The sequence below is a fragment of the Tachyglossus aculeatus genome, chromosome 20 (genome assembly GCF_015852505.1).
Source record: "Tachyglossus aculeatus isolate mTacAcu1 chromosome 20, mTacAcu1.pri, whole genome shotgun sequence".
NCBI classification, from domain to species: Eukaryota; Metazoa; Chordata; class Mammalia; order Monotremata; family Tachyglossidae; genus Tachyglossus; species Tachyglossus aculeatus.
In genome coordinates this window covers 4,378,473-4,403,696 of record NC_052085.1, presented here as the reverse complement: position 1 = coordinate 4,403,696, position 25,224 = coordinate 4,378,473, and the positions used below count along the sequence as shown (strand labels likewise).

At 43.5% G+C, this 25,224-nt stretch overlaps 1 protein-coding gene across 8 annotated transcripts in view; it reads right to left on the bottom strand.

The window, feature by feature from the left end:
* FRY (FRY microtubule binding protein) overlaps positions 1–25,224 on the bottom strand; it is a 305,032-nt gene that overhangs the window by 45,547 nt on the left and 234,261 nt on the right. For all 8 annotated transcript variants that reach the window (XM_038761610.1, XM_038761611.1, XM_038761607.1 and 5 more), the window contains 12 exons: positions 24,498–24,597; positions 24,014–24,185; positions 22,109–22,365; positions 21,029–21,175; positions 19,591–19,759; positions 16,080–16,170; positions 13,256–13,338; positions 11,306–11,456; positions 10,472–10,575; positions 8,628–8,813; positions 5,257–5,458; positions 3,161–3,282 (listed from right to left, as the gene is read on the bottom strand). In XM_038761610.1, the coding sequence (XP_038617538.1) occupies positions 3,161–3,282; positions 5,257–5,458; positions 8,628–8,813; positions 10,472–10,575; positions 11,306–11,456; positions 13,256–13,338; positions 16,080–16,170; positions 19,591–19,759; positions 21,029–21,175; positions 22,109–22,365; positions 24,014–24,185; positions 24,498–24,597 (1,784 nt within the window). The remainder of the gene's footprint in view (positions 1–3,160; positions 3,283–5,256; positions 5,459–8,627; positions 8,814–10,471; positions 10,576–11,305; positions 11,457–13,255; positions 13,339–16,079; positions 16,171–19,590; positions 19,760–21,028; positions 21,176–22,108; positions 22,366–24,013; positions 24,186–24,497; positions 24,598–25,224) is intronic.

Below are 25,224 nucleotides of genomic sequence, written 5' to 3'. Positions count from 1 at the left end.
TAAGACAGAGAGTCTATTTTAGCTCCTGAGTGACCAGGATGGAGGTTTGGGTTTTATTAATTGGCTTTTAGACTGTGAGCCCACTGTTGGGTAGGGACTGTCTCTATATGTTGCCAATTTGTACTTTCCAAGCGCTTAGTACAGTGCTCTGCACATAGTAAGCGCTCAATAAATACGATTGATGATGATGATGATGATGATTAATTCTCTAGAATGCACTGCCCACAGGGTAAATGTAAAGGTGGAAACAGAGAGAAAATTGAGGGTAAGGGAAACATTAGCAGACTCATTTAAAATTTTAGATTACTCATGCAGAACAACACCGCCTTAAGGGTGCAGGCTGGGAGTTAAAAGAAACCCTGTAAGGGGAATGTCAACATTTTAATCAAAATAAAAAATATGGCCTCCAGCATTCATTTAGGTTCCTGCTCCCTATTTCCATAAATTGCATCATTTAATGATGCTGGTATTTAAGGGACATTTTCATTCGCCAGTAAATTTTTTTCTACACTTCTAATTTTGGGAAGCTACCCTCAGGGGTGATTTTCACCATTCATCCTATTTTACTCAAACAAAGACAGTGCCTGATCATGTGTGTTTCTTTTTTTTTTTATTCCTTAAGCAAAAAGTTGCAATGATAGTTCAGGGACAATTTTGTTTGAGTGAGGCAGGTAGTGCCATGAGATCGCACTACATCAGGACATTATATTCAAATAGTGTCATGAAAATTAGAATATTAGCGGGTAGCAGCAGACAGCTACTGAGATCATGGCTTGGCATGAACTATTAGGAATTTATTTTTCCAAAGAATAATTTTGATAATTCTCTATTTGGCTCATGTGATGATCAAAAATATTCATGTACACACACGTTCGGAAAGGAGCTTTACTGTGTCGAGTATGGGATAATAGGGTTGGGTTGTAGATGGAATAATATGCCCCCTTACAGATAGGTTGCAAATTTTTCAGGTTTACCCTGCTTTTACTCCAATTTCAATACTCCAGAGGCCATTTATGTTTTTATATTATGTTTAGTCCCAAACCTCAGATTATGTGATCTGGGCAGTTCTTCCGGCACTTAGAACAGTGCTCGGCACATAGTGAGCGCTTAATACCATTATTATTATTATTATTGCTTGTACTCAACTCCTCTTCCACAATCACCACTCCTTGCTCTTTCTTCCTTCTCTTCCTCCTCATTCTCTTTCTCCACGTGCTCCTCCTCTCTTCAGCTGTGGGCAAGGAATGTGTCTACCGACTCTGCTGCGCTTTACTCTCCCAAGAGATTACCGTACCTCGTTCTCGCCTGTCCCGCCATCGACCCCCGGCCCACGTCATCCCCCGGGCCTGGAATGCCCCCAATCCCTCTGCCCATCCGCCAAGCTAGCTCTCTTCCTCCCTTCAAGAACCTGCTGAGAGCTCACCTCCTCCAGGAGGCCTTCCCAGACTGAGCCCCTTCCTTCCTCTCCCACTCGTCCCCATCTCCATCCCCCCATCTTACGTCCTTTCCTTCCCCACAGCTCTTGTATATATGTACATATGTTTGTACATATTTATTACTCTATTTATTTATTTATTTATTTATTTATTTTACTTGTACATATCTATCCTATTTATTTTATTTTGTTAGTATGTTTGGTTTTGTTCTCTGTCTCCCCCTTTTAGATTGTGAAGCCCACTGTTGGGTAGGGACTGTCTCTATATGTTGCCAATTTGTACTTCCCAAGCGCTTAGTACAGTGCTCTGCACATAGTAAGCGCTCAATAAATACGATTGATGATGATGATGATGAAGAGATTAATACTGTGCTCTATACACAGTAAGTGCTCAATAAATACCATTGATTGATTGGCACCTCAGCTCTTACCCTGAGAGAGGGAGGGAACGGGTACAGCTGCAGAGCTAGGCCTTACCAAAAGTTGGTGTCCGACATTGACCTCCACTCACTCACTCCCCAGGCCGAATGGGTTCCAGTTGGTAATAATAATAATAATAATAATTATAGTATTTATTAAGCGCTTACTATGTGCAAAGCACTGTTCTAAGCGCTGAAAGAGCCAAGCTCCCCCCCAGGGGCGCTGACCACTGCCTGTCCCTACCCTTCCGGCCTCACGGCTCCCGGATGAGGTGGGGTGGCGGGAGGAAGTGGGTGAATTCCCCGCCGAGACCCATCTTTAGTCTTCGATATGTCTACTGGGGCCGTGACATCGACGGGGAAGGTTTCTGGCCAAATTTAGGGCATTCTTCCAGGGGGACAGACTCAGCAAGGATCCTGAAAAATGGTAGGTGGCAAGGGTGAGGGCACTGTAGTGGCCAACTGGGTCACAAATGGGTTCGGCCCGTAAAACACCTTCGCCTGTTTCTCGCAATAATAACAATAATGGTGGTATTTGTTATGTGCTTACTATGTGTCCAGCACTATTCTAATGGCTGGCATGGTTAAAGCTAATCAGGGTGGACACAGTCTCTGTCCCACAAGGAGCTCGCAGTCTTAATAATAATAATAATAATGATGATGATGGCATTTGTTAAGCGCTTACTATGTGCAAAGCACTGTTCTAAGCGCTGGGGGGGCTACAATGGGATCAAGTTGTCCCACGTGGGGCTCACAGTCTTAATCCCCATTTTAACAGATGAGGGAACTGAGGCTCAGAGAAGTTAAGTGACTTGCCCAAGGTCACACAGCAGACTTGTGTTGGGGCCGGGATTCGAGCCCCTGACCTCTGACTCCAAAGCCCGGGCTCTTTCCACTGAGCCACGCTGCTTCGCTAATCCCCATTTTACAGATGAAGTAACTGAGGCAGGGAGGAGTGAAATGACTTGCCTAAGGTCACGCAGCAGACACGTGACAGGGGTGGGACGAGACCTCAGGTTCTTCTGACTCCCAGCCCCATGCTCTATCCCCTAGGCCATACTGCACCCCTGCCTTCCTAGTTGCTCTTTGCACTCAGAACCCCAACGGGAGCATGAACAGCAGGGACGAAAGTGTGTGAGTGACGCTACCCTATCACCAATTCGTTCGCAGGAGTTCTTGGCTCGGAATCAAGGCTCATACCTTGTTCGCTCAGTGGAGGTGATGGCAACCGGGGCTCCTAACCTGAACCGGGACGCGGCTGGCGGATGGAGCCGGAGGCATCACTTAATGACCGAGGGTACGATACCTGACTTGGAGTCTTTAAACACGGAGACGATATGACGCAGGAAGTTGGTGAGCTGTTCGGCGCTCTTGGAATTCTGATTCTTGGGGGTGATGTCTTCGTGGCACCAAAGTGGACCAAAAGCCCTTAAAAGGAACACAATAAAGGCATTTAGGGACTTCAGCACTCCTCATTCCTTCATTCAATCATATGTACTGAGCGCTTACCGTGTGCGGAGCACTGTATTAAGCATTGGGAGAGTACGATGGAACCATAAATGGACACGTTCCCTGCCCACAACGAGCTTACGGTCTATAGGGGACTGCCATGTCGTTGGACTATTTGGCTGATCTGAAATGGGCACTTTTGGAAGGTAAGGAATCTTCCCTTGGATCCTTTCGCTTTCCAAAAATATCCAGGACGTCTGATTCTCAGAGGGAATGTTAATTCTCAGGGAGACGCTCGAGGACGGTGACGAGTCCGTCACGTAAAGACTGTCTCGGACTTCACTGCCTTTCCCACGCTCGAGAATAAATGTGGCTGGCATGGCAGAGAAATACAAAAGCACGAGGTTCCCGATAACTCTTTGGTCTTGACCACGAAATGACTTCCACTAAATGATTTCTGGGGAGAAGAAGTGTGGCCTTAGTGGAAACCGCACAGGTCTTGGAGTCGGAGGGTCTGTGGACTGTGTCCACCCTGATTATCTTCTATCTACCCCAGCACTTAGCACAGTGCCTGGCACACAGTAAATTTTTTTATGATATTTGTTAAGCGCTTACTATGACCCAGGGACTGTACTAAGTGCTCAGGTAGATACAAGATCATCATCAATCGCATTTATTGAGCGCTTACTGTGTGCAGAGCACTGTACTAAGCGCTTGGGAAGTACAAGTTGGCAACATATAGAGACAGTCCCTACCCAACAGTGGGCTCACAGTCTAGAGAAGCAGCGTGGCTCAGTGGAAAGAGCACGAGCTTTGGAGTCAGAGGTCATGGGTTCGAGTCCCGGCTCCGCCACATGTCTGCTGTGTGACCTTGGGCAAGCCACTTAACTTCTCGGAGCCTCAGTTACCTCATCTGTAAAATGGGGATGATGACTGTAAGCCCCACGTGGGACAACCTGATCACCTTGTATCCCCCCCCAGCGCTTAGAACAGTGCTTTGCACATAGTAAGCGTTTAACAAATGCCATCATTATTATTATTATTATTAGAAGGGGGAGACAGAGAACAAAACCAAACATATTAACAAAATAAAATGAATAGAATAGATATGTACAGGTAAAATAAATAGAGTAATAAATACGTACAAACATATATACATATATACAGGTGCTATTGGGAAGGGAAGGAGGTAAGATGGGGGGATGGAGGGTGGGGGGAGAGGAAGGATAATCAGGTTGCACAATCTTAATCCCCGATTTACAGATGAGGCAACTGAGGCACACAGAAGTGAACTGACTTGCCCAAGGTCACATAACAGATAAGGATTAGAACCCAGGACCTTCTGACATACCAAATGCTTAACAAAATACTTAACAAATACTATATATAAATAAAAAATATTTTTATATAAATAAAAATTCTGAGTGAGGTGGCATGGAAAGCTCAGCTGTAGTTTTGCCTTGTTCTGATGTTTTTAAAGAGCCAGCTTGCTTCATTTCCCCTAAAATGAGCTACCCTGCTGTCTCTGCCCTCCACTTATTCTTCAGCCTGGAGGAAGCCAAGGCACCATCTCCTCTGCAGCTGCTTCCTGGCAGGCTGCAGCTTCAGATCCTAGGTCAATGCCAAAAGCTGGCAGGCTTGGCCAGGTTTAGTCAACTGGTCCAAGCTGGGCTCACCACAGGGTCTCCTGGCCCGCCCACCGACTCCCTCCCCCGACACCAACTGCTACCCTGCAGTTAGCAGTACAATTACCCTTCCGCATTAACTCTGACTTCAGCTGAGGCAGTAAAACACCCACTATTCTCTGCCCATCAACTCGACCCCTGCGGGTATAACATCTGCGGCAGAATGGGATTTTCTTTGGCACCGACGTCTCTCTTTGGGCTTTTGGGGGGTTGCTTTTCGAAAAGGGAATGAGCCATCTGAAATGGCAACATACGGGTCCTGTATTACCTGGTGGTCAGAAACTCGATGAGCTTGTTCGCTTTTTCATCCGTCTCGGCTGCCGTGTCGATGTCTTCTACCTCCTGGGCGATCTGCGGGAGGTTCCCGCTGCTGCCTCCCAGACTGATGCTGGAGGAGGTCGAACTGGAACTCAGCCCCGAGTCTGGCACCGGGGAGGACTGGTGGTGCTCCCTCAGGAAATCAAAGCCACCTTGGGGGAAGAGAAAGAGAAAATTGGAATGCACTAATCTAGCCTGAGGAGGCCACCATGTTTAATGAGGCTCCTCTGTGTGCTTCTGTTGTGTGTGCAACTGTAGGTATCAAAGTATCAAGTACAGCACTTTATACACTGTTACTTAAGCGCTCATTTATTAATAGTCCCATTCTCTTTGTCTTCCTAGCTGTAAATTACTCTTGAGTGCAAGGATTATATCACCACAGAGGGGCAATAATGGTGGCCTGTCTACCTCTCCCCTCCTTTCCTCCCTCCTGAGGATATACGGGCTTTTTCCGAAGGTGGCAGTGGGAGGAGAGGGAAGTCTTCTCAGGACATGTTCATCACATTCCCACTCCTCAACCTGTTCCTCGTGTATGCATGTGTGCCCACATTTCCACTGCGTTAGCCAGCAGCTGGACTAGCAGGAGGGAAAGCAGTAGCACTACCCTCCTGGATAATGAACAAGAACAAAGGTTTTCTGCCCTAGAAGAAAGGTTGAGGAAAAAGGAGTCATGGGTATTATGACAGGCATTTTGGCAATCCACACATGACGCTGGAAGTGTTACTGTCTGGGCTCCTAGTGCTCTGATGGGTTCTTAGATGGACCCACAGTGTGACTGGGTGAAAAGACTGCAGCGCAGGGGCCAAACCAACCTAAACTTCCCCTGTTCCAACCGAAGCTCTTCCTCATGACCCGATGTAATTCCCACCTGCCTGCTGTCGCCATGTCTCCCTGTGGAGTGGGAATGTGATGAACATGGCCTGAGAAGACTTCCCTCTCCTCCCACTGCCACCTTCGGAAAAAGCCTGTATCATCATCATCAATCGTATTTATTGAGCGCTTACTGTGTGCAGAGCACTGTACTAAGCGCTTGGGAAGTACAAATTGGCAACATATAGAGACAGTCCCTGCCCAACAGTGGGCTCACAGACTAAAAGGGGGAGACAGAGAACAAAACCAAACATACTAACAAAATAAAATAAATAGAATAGATATGTACAAGTAAAATAAATAAATAAATAAATAAATAGAGTAATAAATATGTACAAACATATATACATATATACAGCTGTATATCCTCAGGAGGGAGGAAAGGAGGGGAGAGGTAGACAGGCCACCATTATTCCCCCTCTGTGTGCTTCTGTTGTGTGTGCAACTATAGGTATCACAGTGCCAAGTACAGCGGTTTGTACACTGTTACTTAAGCGCTCATTTATTAATAGTCCCATTCTCTTTGTCTTCCTAGCTGTAAATTACTCTTGAGTGCAAGGATTATGTCTTTTATTTCGACCGCACTTCCCAAGACATTCAATACAGGGCCAGTCCTCACCAAATACTATCGACCGATTGTGTCTGTTCCTCTAGTCTGTAAGCTTCTTGAGGGAAGGGATTTGGCCTACCAATACTATCGAATTGTACTCTCCCAACACTCAGTGCCCTGCACACAGTAAACGCTCAATAAACACCTTTGACTGATTGATTGTTCCATGTATATGGGAGTGGGGGAGGTTGTCAGGGGAGGGGGTCTGTTTTCCTGTGCCCTTTTTGACTTCTCTCATCTTCAAACAAGGCCCCGTTTGTCTTCTAATAAATCATATATGAACCTCGCTAAATGGTTAATAAATCCTTTCAGAACGTCAAGCCTTATACCTAAAGGTTGAGAATATCCAAGTACCATTTTGTTCACTGAAAGGTAAATTTAGTCATGGTAACCAGCAGGTGACCAATCACCTCCCATGGGAGGAACAATTACCATCCAAAAATGTTAAGTGCTTAGTACAGTGCTTTGCACACACAGAAGCGTTCAATAAATATGACTGAATTGAATAGAGACCTGCTTATTATTCATTTGCTGGCAACAGTGCTTCTGAGCATCTTGGGGGATGGGTCATATTGCACAAAAAAGTGCAATAAAAATGAAATTGCACTTCATTAGCTACATTCAGCATGGTAACTCGGCCACCCTGATTTTGCCTCCAGGCTACATTTTAAGTACTGGAGAGACAGGTAATGAACTCTGGATGTTTGGTAGTCTCGCTCTAATGCCAAAAGATGTGCTCTCCAAAAAACTTGTTAATGGTGAAATTGCTATTTATGAACTATTGTCTCTATGGGCAAAAATGAGGTCTATCCATCCTCTCTGCTATTTGCCAATCTTAGCAATAAATCAGTCCTCATTTCTAACGATAACATCCAGGGCTTTTTTCCTAGCATTTTCTGTTGGAGGAGTTAATGCCTGCTTTTCTGCTGCCTTAGTGTTGCTGCTAAAGGTTCTTTAAGTTGAAACACTGTGAAGCAAATAAAGTCTTCTGAAAAATACCCACACGTAAAATTCACACCTTGCAATTACTGAGTTCATGTTTCTCCCACCACCCTCTCACTTCCGCTGTGAAAATACCTGATGTGTACAGCCACAATGTCATGATTCTCTGTTATTACTCTTAATGAAGTAAACATCAAAAGGATGAAAGAGTAAGTGGGTTACTGGTGAACCCTCTATGGCATTTTCAAATTTCTTGGGTGAAAAAGGAAATCGTCCAGATGCAGATCGGCACCACCAAATATGTTTATGTAAGAATTTAACCTTTCACATATTTAACTTCTAAACCTTTCCAAATACAAATATTCATCAGAGGTATTGCTCACGACAAGAATCAGTTCAGCCTTGCTGTGGCTGTTCACAAAGTGTTCCTACTAAATCCTCTACGGAAAATAGATCCACATTTCTTTGAGCAACTATTCATGGACCGATCTCCAAAAAATCAATCGGCTTCACGTAAGCACCCGAAAAACTTAGTCACGGGACTTCAGAGAAAGGTCTAACAACTTATTTGCCACAGTAAAATTTGTGGTTTGTTCATTACTTGATCTATAAGTGCAAATCAATCAGTACCACTAATCGAGTGCCTGCTGAATGCAGAGCTCTGTACTAAGCGTTAGCACAACAAAAAAATACATGATCCCTGCCTACAATAAAAGGGAAACGTTTGCTAAAACAATGATAATGCTGGTAAAGTGATATGACGTAATCCTGGAAACTTTAAAGAGGCATAAGCTGACTTAAATGATGAAAACTTTTTTAATCATTAGAATTTTAACAGCTTGGAAATGATAAAAGTCTTGGAGACTCTCTTCCCCAGCCCCATTCCTTTATATTATTACCTGTATAGAGGTATTCGGGAAGATAGGCTGGTTGAACTGTTAGAGTCTTAGCTTCACTCATCTCTCCAGTCTGCAGAAGCACTGAGGCGATGGCATGAAAATTGCTGTTGCAAGACAGAGCGATCAGAAGGTGGAGTAGCAGCTTTTTGCTGTGTTCAAAGACCTCTGGACGGTAATGGTCAAGACCTGAGCAACATATTTTAAACTAGTTTTAATTTTAGAAACAATACGCATTCCAAGGGAGGCAAGAGCATCCACACAAAGCAAACACCGGGCACAGTGGTCGTCGAGTTTCCTGATTTCAGTTACTCCCTGACGCTTGTGGTTGGGGGGAAAGGAATTGCTTTAATCCTGTTACCAAAACATTCTACAAAATGGGGCGGGGGGCGAGGGGAAGGTAGTGCGGCGGTGGGCCGGGGAGAAGATAGGCAAGACGACAGTTCAACATCCATGTCTGCTCAGTTCCCAATCCCTGCTGGGCCTGTTTCATCGGTGTCTCCTCTGCTGGTGGCTTGGAGACTATTTAGAGGCTATATTCTGTTGGGGCTGATTATGATCTGGGGACTGTCGGAAGCCTTGTTTTGCCAACTTCTCCTTCATACTGTCCACCTTCTGAGCCTTTCCACTGCCTCCTAGTACCTCATTCCAAGACAGGGAAGACAACAGAGGGGAGAAGAAACGGAGTAGTTTGCTGGCAGAGTTTGTATAGGTTTGATGGGAAATAGATCAAAACTTTTGGTGAAAGCCTCTTTGGATTATCTGTAGATTGCACACACTTTTACTCTCCGTCTCCCAATTTAGTATAAATCAAATTCGAATTCCATCAGGAAGGCAGGGGCTGTCTTCGGGTGTTTTGTACAATGCCCGGCAGACTGAATTTCACAAAAAGTATGCATCACCTTTGAGCCCCAGGGGAAATTGGCCCAATTTTGCCTCAAGAAACCCTTTCCTAACACACGAAATCCAGGTCCGCCTGCCATTCTGAGGACCAGAGCAGCAGTCCCTCTTCTCTCTCTTTCCCCTCTCATGTTCCCCACATTTTTCTTGGTCTACCTACTTTTCTTTCTCAGTCACCCTTTTCCTCCTTCTCACTTACTGCAGTACCTTCCACAAGGTAAGAGTTTAATAAGTAACAGTGAGTGACTGATTTATTGATTTAGACTGAAGAGAAGTGGGACAGTGAAGACAGCATCCACTACTAATCAGTACAGTCTTTATTTTTCTTATAGTTGATATTTACATATACACAGTCCTTAACCTCCCACTCCTAAAATAGCATTTTTTGCAATGAATTAGCCCCTCAGTACAAATATAACATTTAAAAAAATATCTGTTGTTGGATAAACAGAAAATTCCACATTAGATCTAATAGGCAGAAATTCTTAGTTGTAGTAATTTAATTTCCAAGACACTATACTCCATCATCAAAAGGTACTTAAAGGCCCAGATAAGCTCATAAACTACAAACTTTATATTTCCTACTGTGTCCACTTTGGCATTCCATTCTACTTCATACCTGAATGCAATTTTTGAAAATGGCCTCATTTTATTGATATGTTAGGCTTCCCTGTTTTAGGGATACTGAAAAAGATGTTCTAACAAAGTCCAAAACCAGCAAATTTCTAGTTATTTAATACTTGGGGTATTTTTAATGATAATAAAACAACAGAAGCAAGGGTTGACCAAAGATAGGTATTGGAAATAAGTTTCATGACTGGTCAGGGAGAAATGAAATTATTCCAATTGCTAAAAGGCAAAAGTTTAAGAAAATTACCCCAAAGTCTCTGCTATTTGGGGGCCCAGGGCCCTGACATATACAGACATTCCTCTAGGATAAGTCTTACCTAAGAAGAGAGCATGAAGTAGTAAGGGGAGGTGAAGAGCCCAATCTTCTCTCACGCTGTGATCCACCACCATCTCGGTCATGAAAATGACAGCGATGTTGCACCTTATCAATACAATTGCAAAAATCAAGGCCGGAAATGTAATTACATGTTACCTAATCCCGATTTCAGAAAACATTAAGGATCCCCCTCGTCCCCCTCTCCATCCCCCCATCTTACCTCCTTCCCGTCCCCACAGCACCTGTATATATGTATATATGTTTGTACACATTTATTACTCTATTTATTTTACTTGTACATATCTATTCTATTTATTTTATTTTGTTAGTATGTTTGGTTTTGTTCTCCGTCTCCCCCTTTTAGACTGTGAGCCCACTGTTGGGTAGGGACTGTCTCTATATGCTGCCAACTTGTACTTCCCAAGCGCTTAGTACAGTGCTCTGCACACAGTAAGCGCTCAATAAATACGATTGATTGATTGATTGATTGATAGGGGCCCTTTGAGAGATGGAATGCAAATTCTGGCAGTAGAAGGGGCCCTTTGAGGGACGGAATGCAAATTCCGGCACTGCAAATTTCAAGGGGAGAGAAAGATTTAGAGAAGAGTGTTGCTGGGAAGAATTCACGCACCCATATGGTGATCTTCGGCAAGGAGTACTTATTTACACACTGGCTACTGCAAATTCCTGCCCAAACACAGGGACAAGGGAATTTAGAAAATTGCTAGACTCTCAAAAGGTTTCCCATTTGGGGAAGTGGATGCCTGATCACGCACTTCGGTATTCATAGAAAAAGCAGAAGAGGTTGTAATTCCTGACACCCCATTCAGCTCACCTGTGCAGTGGACCCCGGGGAGTGACGGTTTCCGGGAGGAAGTCTACCAGAGGTGCCCAGCATCCTCCATTGCATGGCATTGGTAAAGGTTGGGGCTGTTTGGTCTCCGTGATAGTCAATAACCAGCCAGTGTACGGAGAAATCGGATCATCTGTGGGGTGAGACAGACACCATGCTTTATTTCAGTGAGGTAAGACACCAATCAATCAATCAATCGTATTATTGAGCATCTACTGTGTGCAGAGCACTGTACTAAGCACTTGAGGGAGTACAATATAACACGGTTGGTAGATACGTTCCCTACCCACAACTAGCCTACCATTTCGTTACTTGAAATGAAAAATAAAAGCAAGCTGAGTTGGGTGAAAGGAATTCACTGAATCCAATGAACAGGAACTAGAATTGCCTGAACAATTTCCTCCTTCCCTAGGTATAGACACCTACCCTAGAGATCCAGATTTGTTGTCTCCTTTTATGGTCTGTAGATGATGACGTGACCCTACTTATTGAGTGACCTTGCATTTATTCATTCACTCATTCATTCAATTGTATTTATTGAACGCTTGTTGTGTGCAGAGCATTGTACTAAGCGCTTGGAGAAGTACAATATAACAGAGTTGGTAGACTCATTCCCTGCTTACAACAAGCTTACAGTAGGGAGCTTACATCATTCAGTTGACCGGGCTCGTCTGTTATCAGAGAGCAAAAGCGTGGATCAGAGTCTGAATGAGAGCAATGTACGAGTGTTTAATTCATGAATTAATTCATTCAATTGTATTTATTAAGTGCTTACTGTGTGTAGAGCACTGTACTAAACGCTTGGGAAGTACAAATCAGCAACATATAGAGACGGCCCCTGCCCAACAACGGGCTCACAGTCTAGAAGAGGGAGACAGGCAACAAAACAAAACAAGTAGACAGGTGTCAATTTGTCATTCAGCCTGAAATACATAGAAATCCACATCCTAAAACAATCTTAAATTCGGCAGAGCTTTGATGGGTAGGAGGGTGACTGCTAAAAGAGAGAACCAAAGTCTCACTGCGGTGGTGGGGGACGACGGATGGCGAGACTGCCAGAAGTTAGGAAGGGCCCACCTGTGGTGAAGGTTTTAGATTGAGGGAGTCTTCTAGACTGTGAGCCCACTGTTGGGTAGGGACCGTCTCTATATGTTGCCAACTTGTACTTCCCAAGCGCTTAGTACAGTGCTCTGCATGCAGTAAGCGCTCAATAAATACGACTGAATGAATGAATGAATGGCTGAGCAGGGATCCTGAAAAGAGCTGGCTAATGTGATCAAGGAAGAATCCAGCAGCTACTGAGACGGCTCCATTGCCAAGCACCCACTGGTCTGTGACACTGAGGCACTGCTTCGGCACTACGCCATGGTCAATTTGGCCGCAAATCGGGTCTTTATAAATCAAATTCTTGCATATTCTTCATGATGCACCCTCGCCGGGCAACTAGCCTACACACCGAGCCCCAGTGGGAATGATGCCAATGGTAACAGAAGGTAAGAACGGCCCATAAAAACAAGGTTTGGGGTAGCATTCTGAATTTTTATTGCAATTCTTATTTCAATGACTAATTTCTTCTGGGTTCGATCTAATTTCTTTAAAGCTCTCAGCCAGAGGCTTCATGTTAATCTGAAGAGTCAGAATAAAATGAAGAGATGCCCACATTTGGGGCAGTATTCTGAATTTTTATTGAAATTCTTATTTGCCCAATGACTAATTTCTTCTGGGTCTGGCTCAATTTCTTTAGCTCTCTTGGCCAAAGACTTCACGTTAATCTGAAGAGTCGGAATAAAATGAAGAGACGCCACATTTTGGCCCTTTAAATTTATCTAGACAGAAACTACTTGTAAGACTGTGACATTTGGTAGATTTAGACACTTTTCTCTTTCCAACATTTTACCTCTCTTAGGTGATGATTAACAGATTAATACTTACTTTTGTCCTCATCATATGATCCTCCAGAACTATTGCTGTATCTTGATTCTAGCCGAGTGTGGGCTCTGATTACATTACTAAACCTTCAAATGACAGAAAATTATTTGTTAAAAAAAAATCACTGTAAAAAAAATCACTGTAGAGAAACATGATGATATTTATCATGCATGGTTGTATATTATTCAGATGGCTTTCAAGAGTACACTACAGAAATATATTAAAATATTTTTCAAAAAAAGTAATATCTTTTTCCCTTGGAATGGGAGGGAATGTTTGGAAATGGGTGGCAGAGGGAGGAGAAGGAAAGGGAGGAGATAAGAAAGGAAAACCTGTTCATAAAGCTAAGTTAGAATCTGGGAAAAGAGGGGTTTTCTTTGTTTTTTTATTTGTATATGCAGACATGATTTCAGAGTGAGACCGGTTTTAATATAAATATGAGGATCACAATCAATTTTATAACTTTTTTTGAAAGGGAAACGCTGAAAACCTAAGCATTGTACTTATTAAATAGATCAGAGATCAGGATTAAAAATCAAAGCATGTCAAACCTTGGGTGCCATATTACTGAATGCCATCAAATGGCTAGAGAGCTTCAGGAAACAATTCCTTAACCTGCTACACTACATTTGCAGAATTTTCCCATTTCCTTTCTTTCTTCCATCTTTTTAAGTGCCTGTTATGTGCCACATACTGAACTAAGCACTGCTAATACAAGCTAATCAGGTTGGACACATTTCATGTCCCATCCTCTCTCCACTTTCTTTCTAAGGGTGAAAAAATGCCCTGCATATTCTGAAGAGAATCCAAGAACATAGGTAGGGTTGGTTTTTGGTTCTGAGGTGATAATAATAGTAATGATGGTATTTGTTAAGCGCTTACTATATGCCAAGCACTGTTCTAAGCGCTGGATGACAACAGAACTGAAGCAAAGCCAATCCCGGGTCAGGGCAGTCCATCCTGCTCAGGATTTGGTCCTTTGCAGTGGCCAGAGGCTGCTTGGAGAAACCTCATGATGATTAGTAGCCCTACTTGAAATCCATCCTAGTACTTAAAAATAAACTTTCTCCCATCCCTAAATTTCCCTCTATTAACCCTTTAAGGACCTCTCTTCCATGAAGGTATCCTAAATCCTCTTAAACCTGCTGATATCTTTGGCTTACACAATTTTCCACATAAACAACTTCCACTGGTCCTTATATCTGTGAAGAAGTGTTTCCTTATACTCATTTTAAATCTACCTCCTTCTAGCTGCAACTCTTGCCCTCCTAAGGGATTTGGTGAACAACAAATCCCCCCTGCTTCATGATTTTGTAGCCTTTCTCAGCTTCCAAACTAACCTTCCAGCTACAAGGTTCCTGGGGCTTCACCGACAGTGAGGCTGCATAATAATAATAATGATAATAACAATTGTAGTATTGGTTAAGTACTTACTAATCACTGTACTAAACTCTGGGGCTCCACCACTTGTCCGCTATGTAACCTTGGACAAATTGAGAAGCAGTGTGGCCCAGTGGAAAGAGCCCGGGCTTTGGAGTCAGAGGTCATGGGTTCAAATCCCAGCTTTACCACTTATCAGCTGGGTGACTTTGGGCAAGTTACTTAACTTCTCTGGGCCTCAGCTACCTCATCTGTAAAATGGGGATGAAGACTGTGAGCCCCCCGTGGGACACCCTGATCACCTTGTTAACCTCCCCAGCGCTTAGAACAGTGCTTTGCACATAGTAAGCTCTTAATAAATGCTATCATTATTATTATTATTATTATCATTACTTCTCTGTGCTTCAGTTTCCTCATCTGTACCATGAGTCCCACATGGAACATGGACTGTGTCCAATACACAGTAAGTGCTTAGTGAATACCATTATTATTATTATTATTAATATTATAAAGACCTGGGAAAGGACTTCCATTCTTTCCGCTGCTGCGGTGCCCAGCCCAGACTCAGGCTCTCAGAGCTTTCCAGGACTCAGAAGGAGCCAGCTTCTTCCAGCTCCCCCAAACTTCTCCTTCTTTCCCTCTCTTAACCCACTTTTCCCACTCATCTTCCCTTCATCCCTCTGAAGATGCCAATTCTTTGAATTTGTACTGTCTGAGGAGTACAGACACCAGAGGGGGAACAGCAAGAAGCCCGAAATACAGTTTTTCCAGCAAACTAAGGACTGAATTCAGGAATCCAGACATGTTGTAATCCTGCAGATAACAGCTACAGCAAGATACGGGGCTGTGGATGTTATTTGGATTTTCAAACCGCCGACCAAAAACTTTATCTCTTTTTTTCTAGACATCAAAGGACGGAAACATTTGGCATGCTTCCTGTTCTTGTCCAAGTACTAATCCATGGCAGCAGAAATGCCATGTCAACTGGATTTATACAATACCAACAGACTCAGGATTGCAGTAACGGGGTGGCCTCAGGATATTTTGTTCATTTGTTCACTTGGTTATATTTACTGAGGGCTTACTGTGTGCAGAGCAATGTACTAAGCGCTTGGGAGAGTAAAATATAATAAAAAGGAAGGCACATTTCCCACCCACAATCACTCAATCCGCCGCACCTTGCTGTCCCTCATGAACCCACACAACTCACTTATCTGCTGTGAGAACTTGGGCAAGTCACTTCACTGCTCTGTGCCTCAGTTTCCTCATCTGTAAAATGGGGATTCAGAGTACGAGCCCCACGTGGGACAGGAACTGTGTCCAACCTGACTAACTTGTGTCTACCCCGGCCCTTAGAACAGTGTCTAGCACACAGTAAGTGCTTAACAAGTACTATTATTATTATTATTGGATCCTGGAATTCTCTGGTACAAACATGTCCACCAACCTCTCATCCGTCTCCTTCAACATCCTGCCCTCCTCCACGTCAGGGAAGCTGTCCTGGCCGGCTACCACTGTATTGCTGCTGGAGGTGGTTCCTGTGGTGAGATTGGAATAAAGATAGAGTGAAAAACTCCATTTGGGGCCAGCTTCATCATCATCATCACCATCAATTGTATTTATTGAGCGCTTACTATGTGCAGAGCACTGTACTAAGTGCTTGGGAAGTACAAATTGGCAACATATAGAGACAGCTTCTTTTTTGCATGGCATTTATTAAGCATTTACTGTGTGCCAGCGCTGGGGAAGATGCAAGCAATTTAGGGGTCCCGCATTCATTCATTCAATCATATTTATTGAGCGCTTACTGTGTGCAGAGCACTGTACTAAGTGCCTGGGAAGTACAAGTTGGTAACATATAGAGACGGTCCCTACCCAACAGCGGGCTCACAGTCGAGAAGGGGGAGACAGACAACAAAACAACACATATTAACAAAATAAAATAGAATAGTAAATATGTACAAGTAAAATAAATACAGCAATAAATCTGTACAAACATATATACAGGTGCTGTGGGGAGGGAAAGGAGGTAGGGCAGGGAGGATGGGGAGGGGAAAGAGGGGGAGAGGAAGGAGGGGGCTCAGTGTGGGAAGGCCTCCTGGAGGAGGTGAGCTCTCAGTAGGGCTTTGAAGGAAGGAAGAGAGCTCATGACCTCTCGACTCCCAAGCCCGTGCTCTTTCCACTGAGCCACGCTGCTTCTCTGAAAAAATGAATGATATGAAAATCCCAAAGACCAAGTATTTAGGGAAAATGTATGTCTGAGGGGAATTTATCCTAGGGGAATTGAAGAGTTTGGCTCTGGTTAGAAATTGGTTTACGGTAAGCTTCCCACTTGGTGTCCCACATGGGGCTCACAGTCTTAAATCCCCATTTTACAGATGAGGTAACTGAGGCACTGAAAAGTGAAGTGATTTGCCCAAGATCACACAGGAGACAAAAGGCAGAGCTGGGATTAGAACCCAGGTCCTTCTGACTCCCAGCTCCGTGCTTTATCCACTAGGCCACGGTCAGGGGGGAAAGCCCAGGACTGCATCGCCCTTGAAGCCTGGTGTGTCAAATGAAAGACCCAAATATACCTTAATGACTTTCCTTAGTCTCACGAATGCCAAGGGGGAATTTCAGAACAATTTTAGTGTTCAAGCACAATTTTTGGTTTCCCCTTCCCAAACCAGCGTGGCATGATTCCACACCACCTCAGAATCATGGATCCTCAGGTGAGTTAGTGGGTCTTCCTGGGCATCTCCCCTGGCCCGCTGCCAGTTCACAGGATTGGGGCCACATCTAAGAAGAACCAATCACCAAGGATTTGGAATAAACCTTTTGCCCAGGGTCCACACAACTTATCATTAGAATGTACTGTTTAAAACATCCATGCCCCAACAAAATGATGGGCACTTAGGGAGAAATGGAAGGGCCATAAGACGCTCAGAAAGTCCCATCTGATGAGAAACTGGAGGAGTTACCAGTTTGGTGAAGATGCCAATTCTAAGCCTATTTAGATCCTAATCGGGGCCAACCTCAATTCTCTGGGCCAATGAGAAAGATGAACTAATGAATCATATGAAAATCACCATGGAAGAACTCTTGATGCTGAATTCTTGCAAGTGGAAATGAAACGAAATTGCTGGATTTGCTCTTATTAATGAGAGAGCCTCTTAACAAGAACAAACGATGGATGAGCCTTGGTCTAATTAGAAAAACCAGGATGAGAACATTATCCTCTGGAAATGAAGTATATGGACTTTGAATAGACTTTCAAGACACCTGGGTACCACTTAGTACCACTCTGGCCTAGTGGATAGATCACTGCACTGGCAGTTCAAAGGACCTGGGTTCTAATCCCAGCTCCACCACTTGTCAGCTGTGTGACCTTGGGTACGTCACTTAACTTCTTTGTGCTTCAGGTAGCTCATCTGCAAAATGGGGATTTAAGACCGTAAGCCCCATGTGGGACAGGGACTGTGTCTAACCTGATTAGCTTGTATCTACCCCGGCATTTAGTACAATGCCTGGCATATAGTAAACAGTTAACAAATACCACAGAAAAAAATCAGCACTTACAAGACCCAAGATGATGAGTTTGCTGCTACAAGTTAATTCAGCTTACTTGGGAAAGAAAGTAAGTTTACACAGCCTGGCTCATTATATCTTAGGGTGCAATCGTTATTTATGCGATGTATGACAGCAAGGTAAGTTTCGTCCAGGCTGTGAGAATTAGTTACTTTTTCCCCTTGCTAAACTGTAAGCTCCTCAGGAGCAGAGAGGCTGTCTATTAATTCTCCCATATTCTTCCAAGTGCACACTGCACATAACAGGGCTCAGTAAATACTATTGATTGATTGAGAGCAAATTACTCTTCCAGGCTAAAAGACAGTAATTTCTTTACTGAAATCTTTTGGATCCTGTTGTTCGGTGCTTCAAGATAAACCTGGGGATCCCAAGTCAGAGTTCATTAGATTAGGGATGAAATTCTTTTTAAAGCCCAAGAAACCTATAGTTAGTGTCCTTGAGCTTTAAAAAGACACATAAAAATGAGAATTGGCAACTTCACCAAACTGGTAACTCCTCCAGTTTATCTGGGTTAACAAAGGATTAACAAGACACATATAAATCCCTTAACAAGGCCTTACTATATGTGTCAAGAACTGTTCTAAACACTGGGGAGGATGCAAGGCAATCAGGTTGAACCCAGTCCCTGTCCCACATAATATTAATAACACTAATAGAAATAATAATACTAATAACATTTGGTAGGCACTCACTATGTGCCATGCACTGTTGGGTGGATACAAGCAAATTGGGTTGGACACATTCCCTGTCCCACATGGGCTCACAATCTTAATCTCCATTTCACAGCTGTGGTAACTGAGGCATAGAGACGTTAAGTGACTTGCCCAAGGCCACGCAGCAGAATAATAATAACGAGGCTCAAAGTCTAAGTAGGAGAGAGCACCTCAATGCTCAGAAGCTGGTTTGTGAATGTTAATATTATCGAAGGGAAAATTTCACTCAGCCACGGCACGAGCAAGAATTATCCAAGGGAGTAACTGATTTTCAGAGAGGAGAAAGTGGTGAGCCAAAGGGAGGTGCTTTCTCCAGGGTTTGGCTGAAATGAAGAACTATAGCACAGCCAGAGTAACTGGGAGGCCGGATCTGCCTGATGTCCATCCTGACTCATCTTCCGAGCCAGATGGGGCACTTGGGCTTCCAGATGGTCCTCTAAGTGAGGATGTTCCGGAATCATCCCTCCGGCACGTGTGTGTGGACCCAAGAGTGAGAGAAGCTGCATCAGAATGTGGCCTAACTTCCAGGTGATTCCCATCCCTGGCCTCAGAGGAAGCCTAAATCCAAACGGACTTTCCTATCTGGGCACGCATTCTCTCTCTCTCTCTCCCTCTGATTTTCTGTCTTTCAGTACATCAGCCATCACATACAGAACAGGAGGACTAGATTAATACCAGAGGGAGCCGCTGAAGTCTTGTTGCTGGCGGCAAAGCGGTAGAAGGGTGGGTTATCACAGTGCTGAACTATGGGGTTCACCGGCTCGGTCTGCTGCAGTTCAAAGAGAAGTTCTTCCATCGTCTGGATGGTATTATTGCGACACAAGTAGATGGCCACCTTCTTGATCTAAGAAAGGAAAAAGCGTCATTTGGCCTGATCCCAATTCCCAACCAACAAGGACAACGCATGATGCATCTGAGAGGCTCACCCGCCAAAGACAAGCTCTGGGAGGATCCAAAGAGGGGAAATCAACATCATTCATCAAAATCCAAACAGTGCTCTTCTCACACTTGCTGATTCACGTTACCAGAAATTTCCTAATGTCTATTAAGTTTTTAAGTTCTTTGAGGGCAGGGCCTTTTACTGAATCCTCTCAAGCACTTAGAAGACTGCAGTTTGGTACTTAAATACAATTGATTCATTGATTCCCCCCCCCCCCCATTCTGTTGCTGTAATTAATTTTAAAATCTACACCTGATAATTGTGTCACATTTACTGCCAAGTGACCCACCATTCCTGAAGACCCGATTTCTCACAGTTAACTGTGGTGAACAGGAGATCCATAAGAGTTGAAAGCTTGGATTTAGGGTCCTGTCCAAAGAAGGAATTTAATTTCTATGGACCAGAGGGGAAAAAAACCCCTCTATTTAGGTTTAACAAGAAATCCAACCCCCTGCCACCTCCTTCTCAACTGGAAATGGTTGAGTTTAGGTAGATTTTTGTTCTCTGGCAATTCAAAAATAACTTTGCCTCTGGGTGAAAGTTGTCATCGTGTCATCGGTAATGGCAACTGGCCTAGAGAGTCTCAAGCCTGTCAAGATGTACTTAAGCAGATACAGCCCAGAACAGCAGAACTGTAAGACATTTTCAGGGGAAGCAAGGCTTCTTAAAGAACAGAAAATACGAATTCACATGTTAATGAAACACGCAGTTTTATCGGGAAAAAAAAAAATTGCTCGTGGACATGAATCCTACAGCATGGTTTTTCTTTAATGGAAATTTTCGCAGACCACAGCCCTTGTAGTCTAATAGAACTGGGTGTTTTTTAAATGACTTCTATGTGTGAAATGAATTAGGTGACAATCACCGCAGGTTGTGATGGCTCATATCATTGGAAAGGAGCCAGACATTTACTAAAAAAAAATAAATTAATTAAAAAATGGATTTGATTTAGATCCTATTCCTTCCTAGAACTAACATGGCAAACAGTCAGGCAGGATTATTTTTTACTGCAATAACACCATGCTGCTTTGCAGTTTTACACGCAAGCGAGAGGAAACAGTTACATAACAGACAAGGACACAGTCCTAGAGTTCAGTCTGATGGGAAACCGGTCAGGATAAATGGAAGCACAAAGTGACGAGAATAAATCCCTTAAATCCCAGAGGCACTTACATAAGCTAAGAGTAGGGTATCGCTGCTGACTCCACAAAGACTGATGAGAAATTGCAATGTTATCCGGAGATTGTTGCTCCGTTTCTCATTGTTGGCTAAGGCATTCCAGGCATTTTCCATTTCTGGTCCGGGGACTTCATCTCCATACTGTTCCAGAGGAGAAGAGACACTTGTGACCAAAGCGAAGAAGACACGGAGACAAACTGCTTGTATGACGTTAGTTGAAAAACAACCCGAGAAGCTCCTTAAGAGTGACAGTCCATATAGGACGCAGAGAAAATTGCACATTTGTCAATAGATCTTAAAAATCATCATAGTGATCAGATCTAGCGTGAAGTCTAGATGGTGGGAGGGAGATGGAATTGTCAATGCATGTATTATAGGGGTAACGTGGTGTGATGGGAAGAGAACTGTGAGCCTGTTGTGGGCAGGGAATGTCTCTATTTGTTGACAAATTGTACTTTCCAAGCACTTAGTATTGTGCTCTGCACACAGTAAGTGCTCAGTAATTATGACTGAATGAATAAATTGAGGGGGTAATAATAACAATCATAATTACGGTACTTGCTAAGCACTTACTATGTGCCAAGCGCCGGGGTAGATACAAGTTGATAAGGTTGGACACAGTCCCTGTCGCACATGGGGCTCACACTCTTAATCCCCATTTTACAGGTGAGGGAACTAAGGCCCAGAGAAATTAAGTGACTTACTGAAGGTCACACAGCAGACATGTGATGGAGCCGGGATTAGAACCCAAGCCCTTCTGACTCTCAGGCCGATGCTCTATCCACTAAGCCATGCTGCTAGAGGATCTGGGTTCTAATCCCCGTTCCCCCACGCGCCCGCAGGGTGACCCTGGGCAAGTAACTTAACCTCTTGATGGCTCGGTTTCGTCATGTGCACAAACGGGGTAATGGCACCAACCTTTCCCTAACTCCCAAGGCTGCTGCAGGGACAAAACTGATATAAATAATGGTGAAAGGCACTTTGGGAATAAAAGCGCTATGAAAAATCAAGATATTCCACACTTTCTGAGTCACCCCTCCCTGGACAGTCTAAGAAACGGTGCACAGTGTTTACCTTAGCGGTCATATACATGAGATTATTCAAGACCAACGACGTGGCTTCTGGAGAACCCCAGCCATTTCCTTTCAGACCGTACGTCCCGGCAACTTCTCCTTCTCCATCCTTCGTTTCCTCTTCGGGGGTGCTGGGGCTTGAGCCGGGGAGGAGGAGCCTGTTGTCCACCAGTTCGATGTTACGAAGCCACGGCAGGAGATAGGTGAGCATGATTTGACGGCCGTTGGGGTGAGTTGTGGGAAACCGCTGGCTGACCTCTAGAGCCAACGGGGTTTAATAAAAGGTGATGTTACCTCACCAAACAGAACGATATCAGGCATTGAGTGACATGTAATAATAATAGTAATTATTAAGCCCTGTGTGTGGAGCACAGGGAGAGACAGATGGGAATTAGGCATAGTCCCTGTCCCTCGGATTCGTGATTATTATTACTATTATTATTGCACTAATGAATGCTTACTTTGCATCAATAATTTTTCTAGATGTAGATATGCGTTAATCAGGTTGGACACATGGGTCTCACCATCTTAGTAGCAGAGGGAAATAGGTACTTAATCCCCACTTGACAGCTGAGGAAACTGAGGCACAGAGAACTTAAGTGACTTGCCCAAGGTCACAGAGTGGGCAATTGGCAGAGACAGGATTAGAACCAGATCCTCCGACTCGCAGGCCCGTGTTCTTTCCACAAGGCCATGCTGCTTTTCTATCTAAGACTATGCCCGATGGTTCCTTTAGTGCCTCCGTACCTGGTGAATTTAATCTAATTACTGGAGGAAACCCTCTAAAGCCATCAAAGGATAGCTCCCAGCTTGTGGGCACCTGATTAGCCTCTTGATCTGGTAAGAATTGTTTTTATTCAAAATAAAATGACAAATGACAATTCCAGTAAGAAGCTTTTCCATGAGAAGTGCTTCGTGAGGTTTCTATTCATATATATATATATATATATATATATATATATATATATGTCAAGTGGGGATATATATATATATACACACACACATATGTATATATATTAAAATACACCTTCAGAATTATTTATTAATTATATAGTTAAAATGATAGAATTGGGGAATTATTTACAATGGTAGCTTATATGAGAGAATGCCACATTTCATTAAGCGTTAATTTTTGAATCTTTTCCATTTTTTCCTTGAACAAGGATAATGATAATAATAATGATGGCATTTATTAAGCACTTACTATGTGCAAAGCACTGTTCTAAGCGCTGAGGAGGTTACAAAGGTGATCACGTTGTCCCACGTGTGGCTAACAATCTTCATCCCCATTTTACAGATGAGGGAACTGAGGCACAGAGAAGTGAAGTGACTTGCCCAAAGTCACACAGTTGACAATTGGCAGAGCAGGGATTTGAACCCATGACTTCTGACTCCAAAGCCCGGGCTCTTTCCACTGAGCCACGATGCATCTCTAAAACTAAACTAAACTAAAAATGAAACTAAAACCCTAGCAAATGTTGAATGGTCATAGGTAAAACATTAAAGCTGCCATTTTGACCTGATAAAGATGCAGATTTGCTCAGTGAGCAAAACAGCAGAGGGGAAATTTGGGGATTGAAATGCTGCCGTTAGTTTTTGCGGAACGAAGAAAAAAATCCTCTTGAGGCTCTGGTTGCACCTACCTTCTGGATCATTACACAGTTGGGAGAAATCATTTCTAAAAATGGATTTTAAAACACTTTGTCGAACAACATTCTGGGGAGGACACACGCTCTGTGGAAAGAAAACTTTTACCGAGCTGCACATTCCCCATTTGAAATCTTCACTTCCAGAATCAATTTCTGCATGCTACTTACAGCGCAGTGGGAGAGAATGAGTATTTACCCGGGACTGACACCTAGAAGGAATCATTTACACATGACACTAGGAAATTGTCCTTGTGTACCTGAGAAGAGCGGAAGAGTGAGTTCGGGATACATCCTGGCCAGTTCACAGGACAGCAGAGACAGTGACAGACTGTAGAGAGGTGGTAACGGGCTATGCGTTCCAAAGAGAATACTGCCTGGTCTTTGTTCAGCTACCTTCTTGGAGTACACAAAAAGCTTTGCTTCGAGAATCTACAAGATCGAAGAGGGAGGAACGGAACAAAAGGATTTCATGAATTCCAGAAACATTCCCCATATCTCCATTTGAATCAATGGCAATCAAATATAAAGTCCCCGGCTTTCAATGAGTCATTAGGGTCAAAGTGACGAATATTCTCTAGTGTTAAACTGGAGGGATAAAGTTAAGTGACAATCAAATTTATATACAAAATAATTAACTGGAGTGGAGAACCGCGGTCAGTTACCGCATCATTTATTGACCTGTGCCATTTAATACTGTTGTCCTTAAAGGATGACGTGCTCGAGTAGGTTAGTGATACGTGCCTGCATGAGCTGCATGGAAATTTCATAAATCTCCCTGTTCGTGTCAGATGCCTTGAACAGAACGAGGTTCAGAAGCGTCACTATATCGAAAGGATAATTTCTGGAAGAACATACAACACAGTTTTAATAGGCTTTAACAACTTGAGCCCCGCAAAAATCCCACGCACACCACAAAATTGGCCTTGATTCGACCTATATTCAACCATGCCACCTACTTCCTTAAGCTATGTTCTCCTCCTCACAATCAATAGTATTTATTAAGTGTCTATTGTGCGTAGGCTACTTTATTAAACGCTTGAAAGGAAACAACAGAATCAGTAGAAAGTCCCTGCCCTCAGGGTATGAAGATGGACACTAAAGTACATAATAGATAGGAGAAGTAATAGAGTATAACAATCAGTATATAGTCACTCATCTGTATTTACTGAGCGCGTACTGTGTGCACAGCACTGTACTAAGTGCTTGGGAGAGTACAATACAACAATAAATAGACACATTCCCTGCCCACAACGGGCTTTCAGTTTACAGTGCTAGAGGGAGATGCTGTGCTAGCAGTGACCAAGTACTTAGGTCAGGTTGAAATACTGAAGCTGGGGGGTGAGGAGAGGGGAGAATCTGGCTCCTTGTATGAATCAATGATATTTATCAAATGCTTATTGTGAGCACAACACATCCATCTGCATTCAGCCTATATTCTTTGTGTTTGTCCGCAAATACATTTTCATGA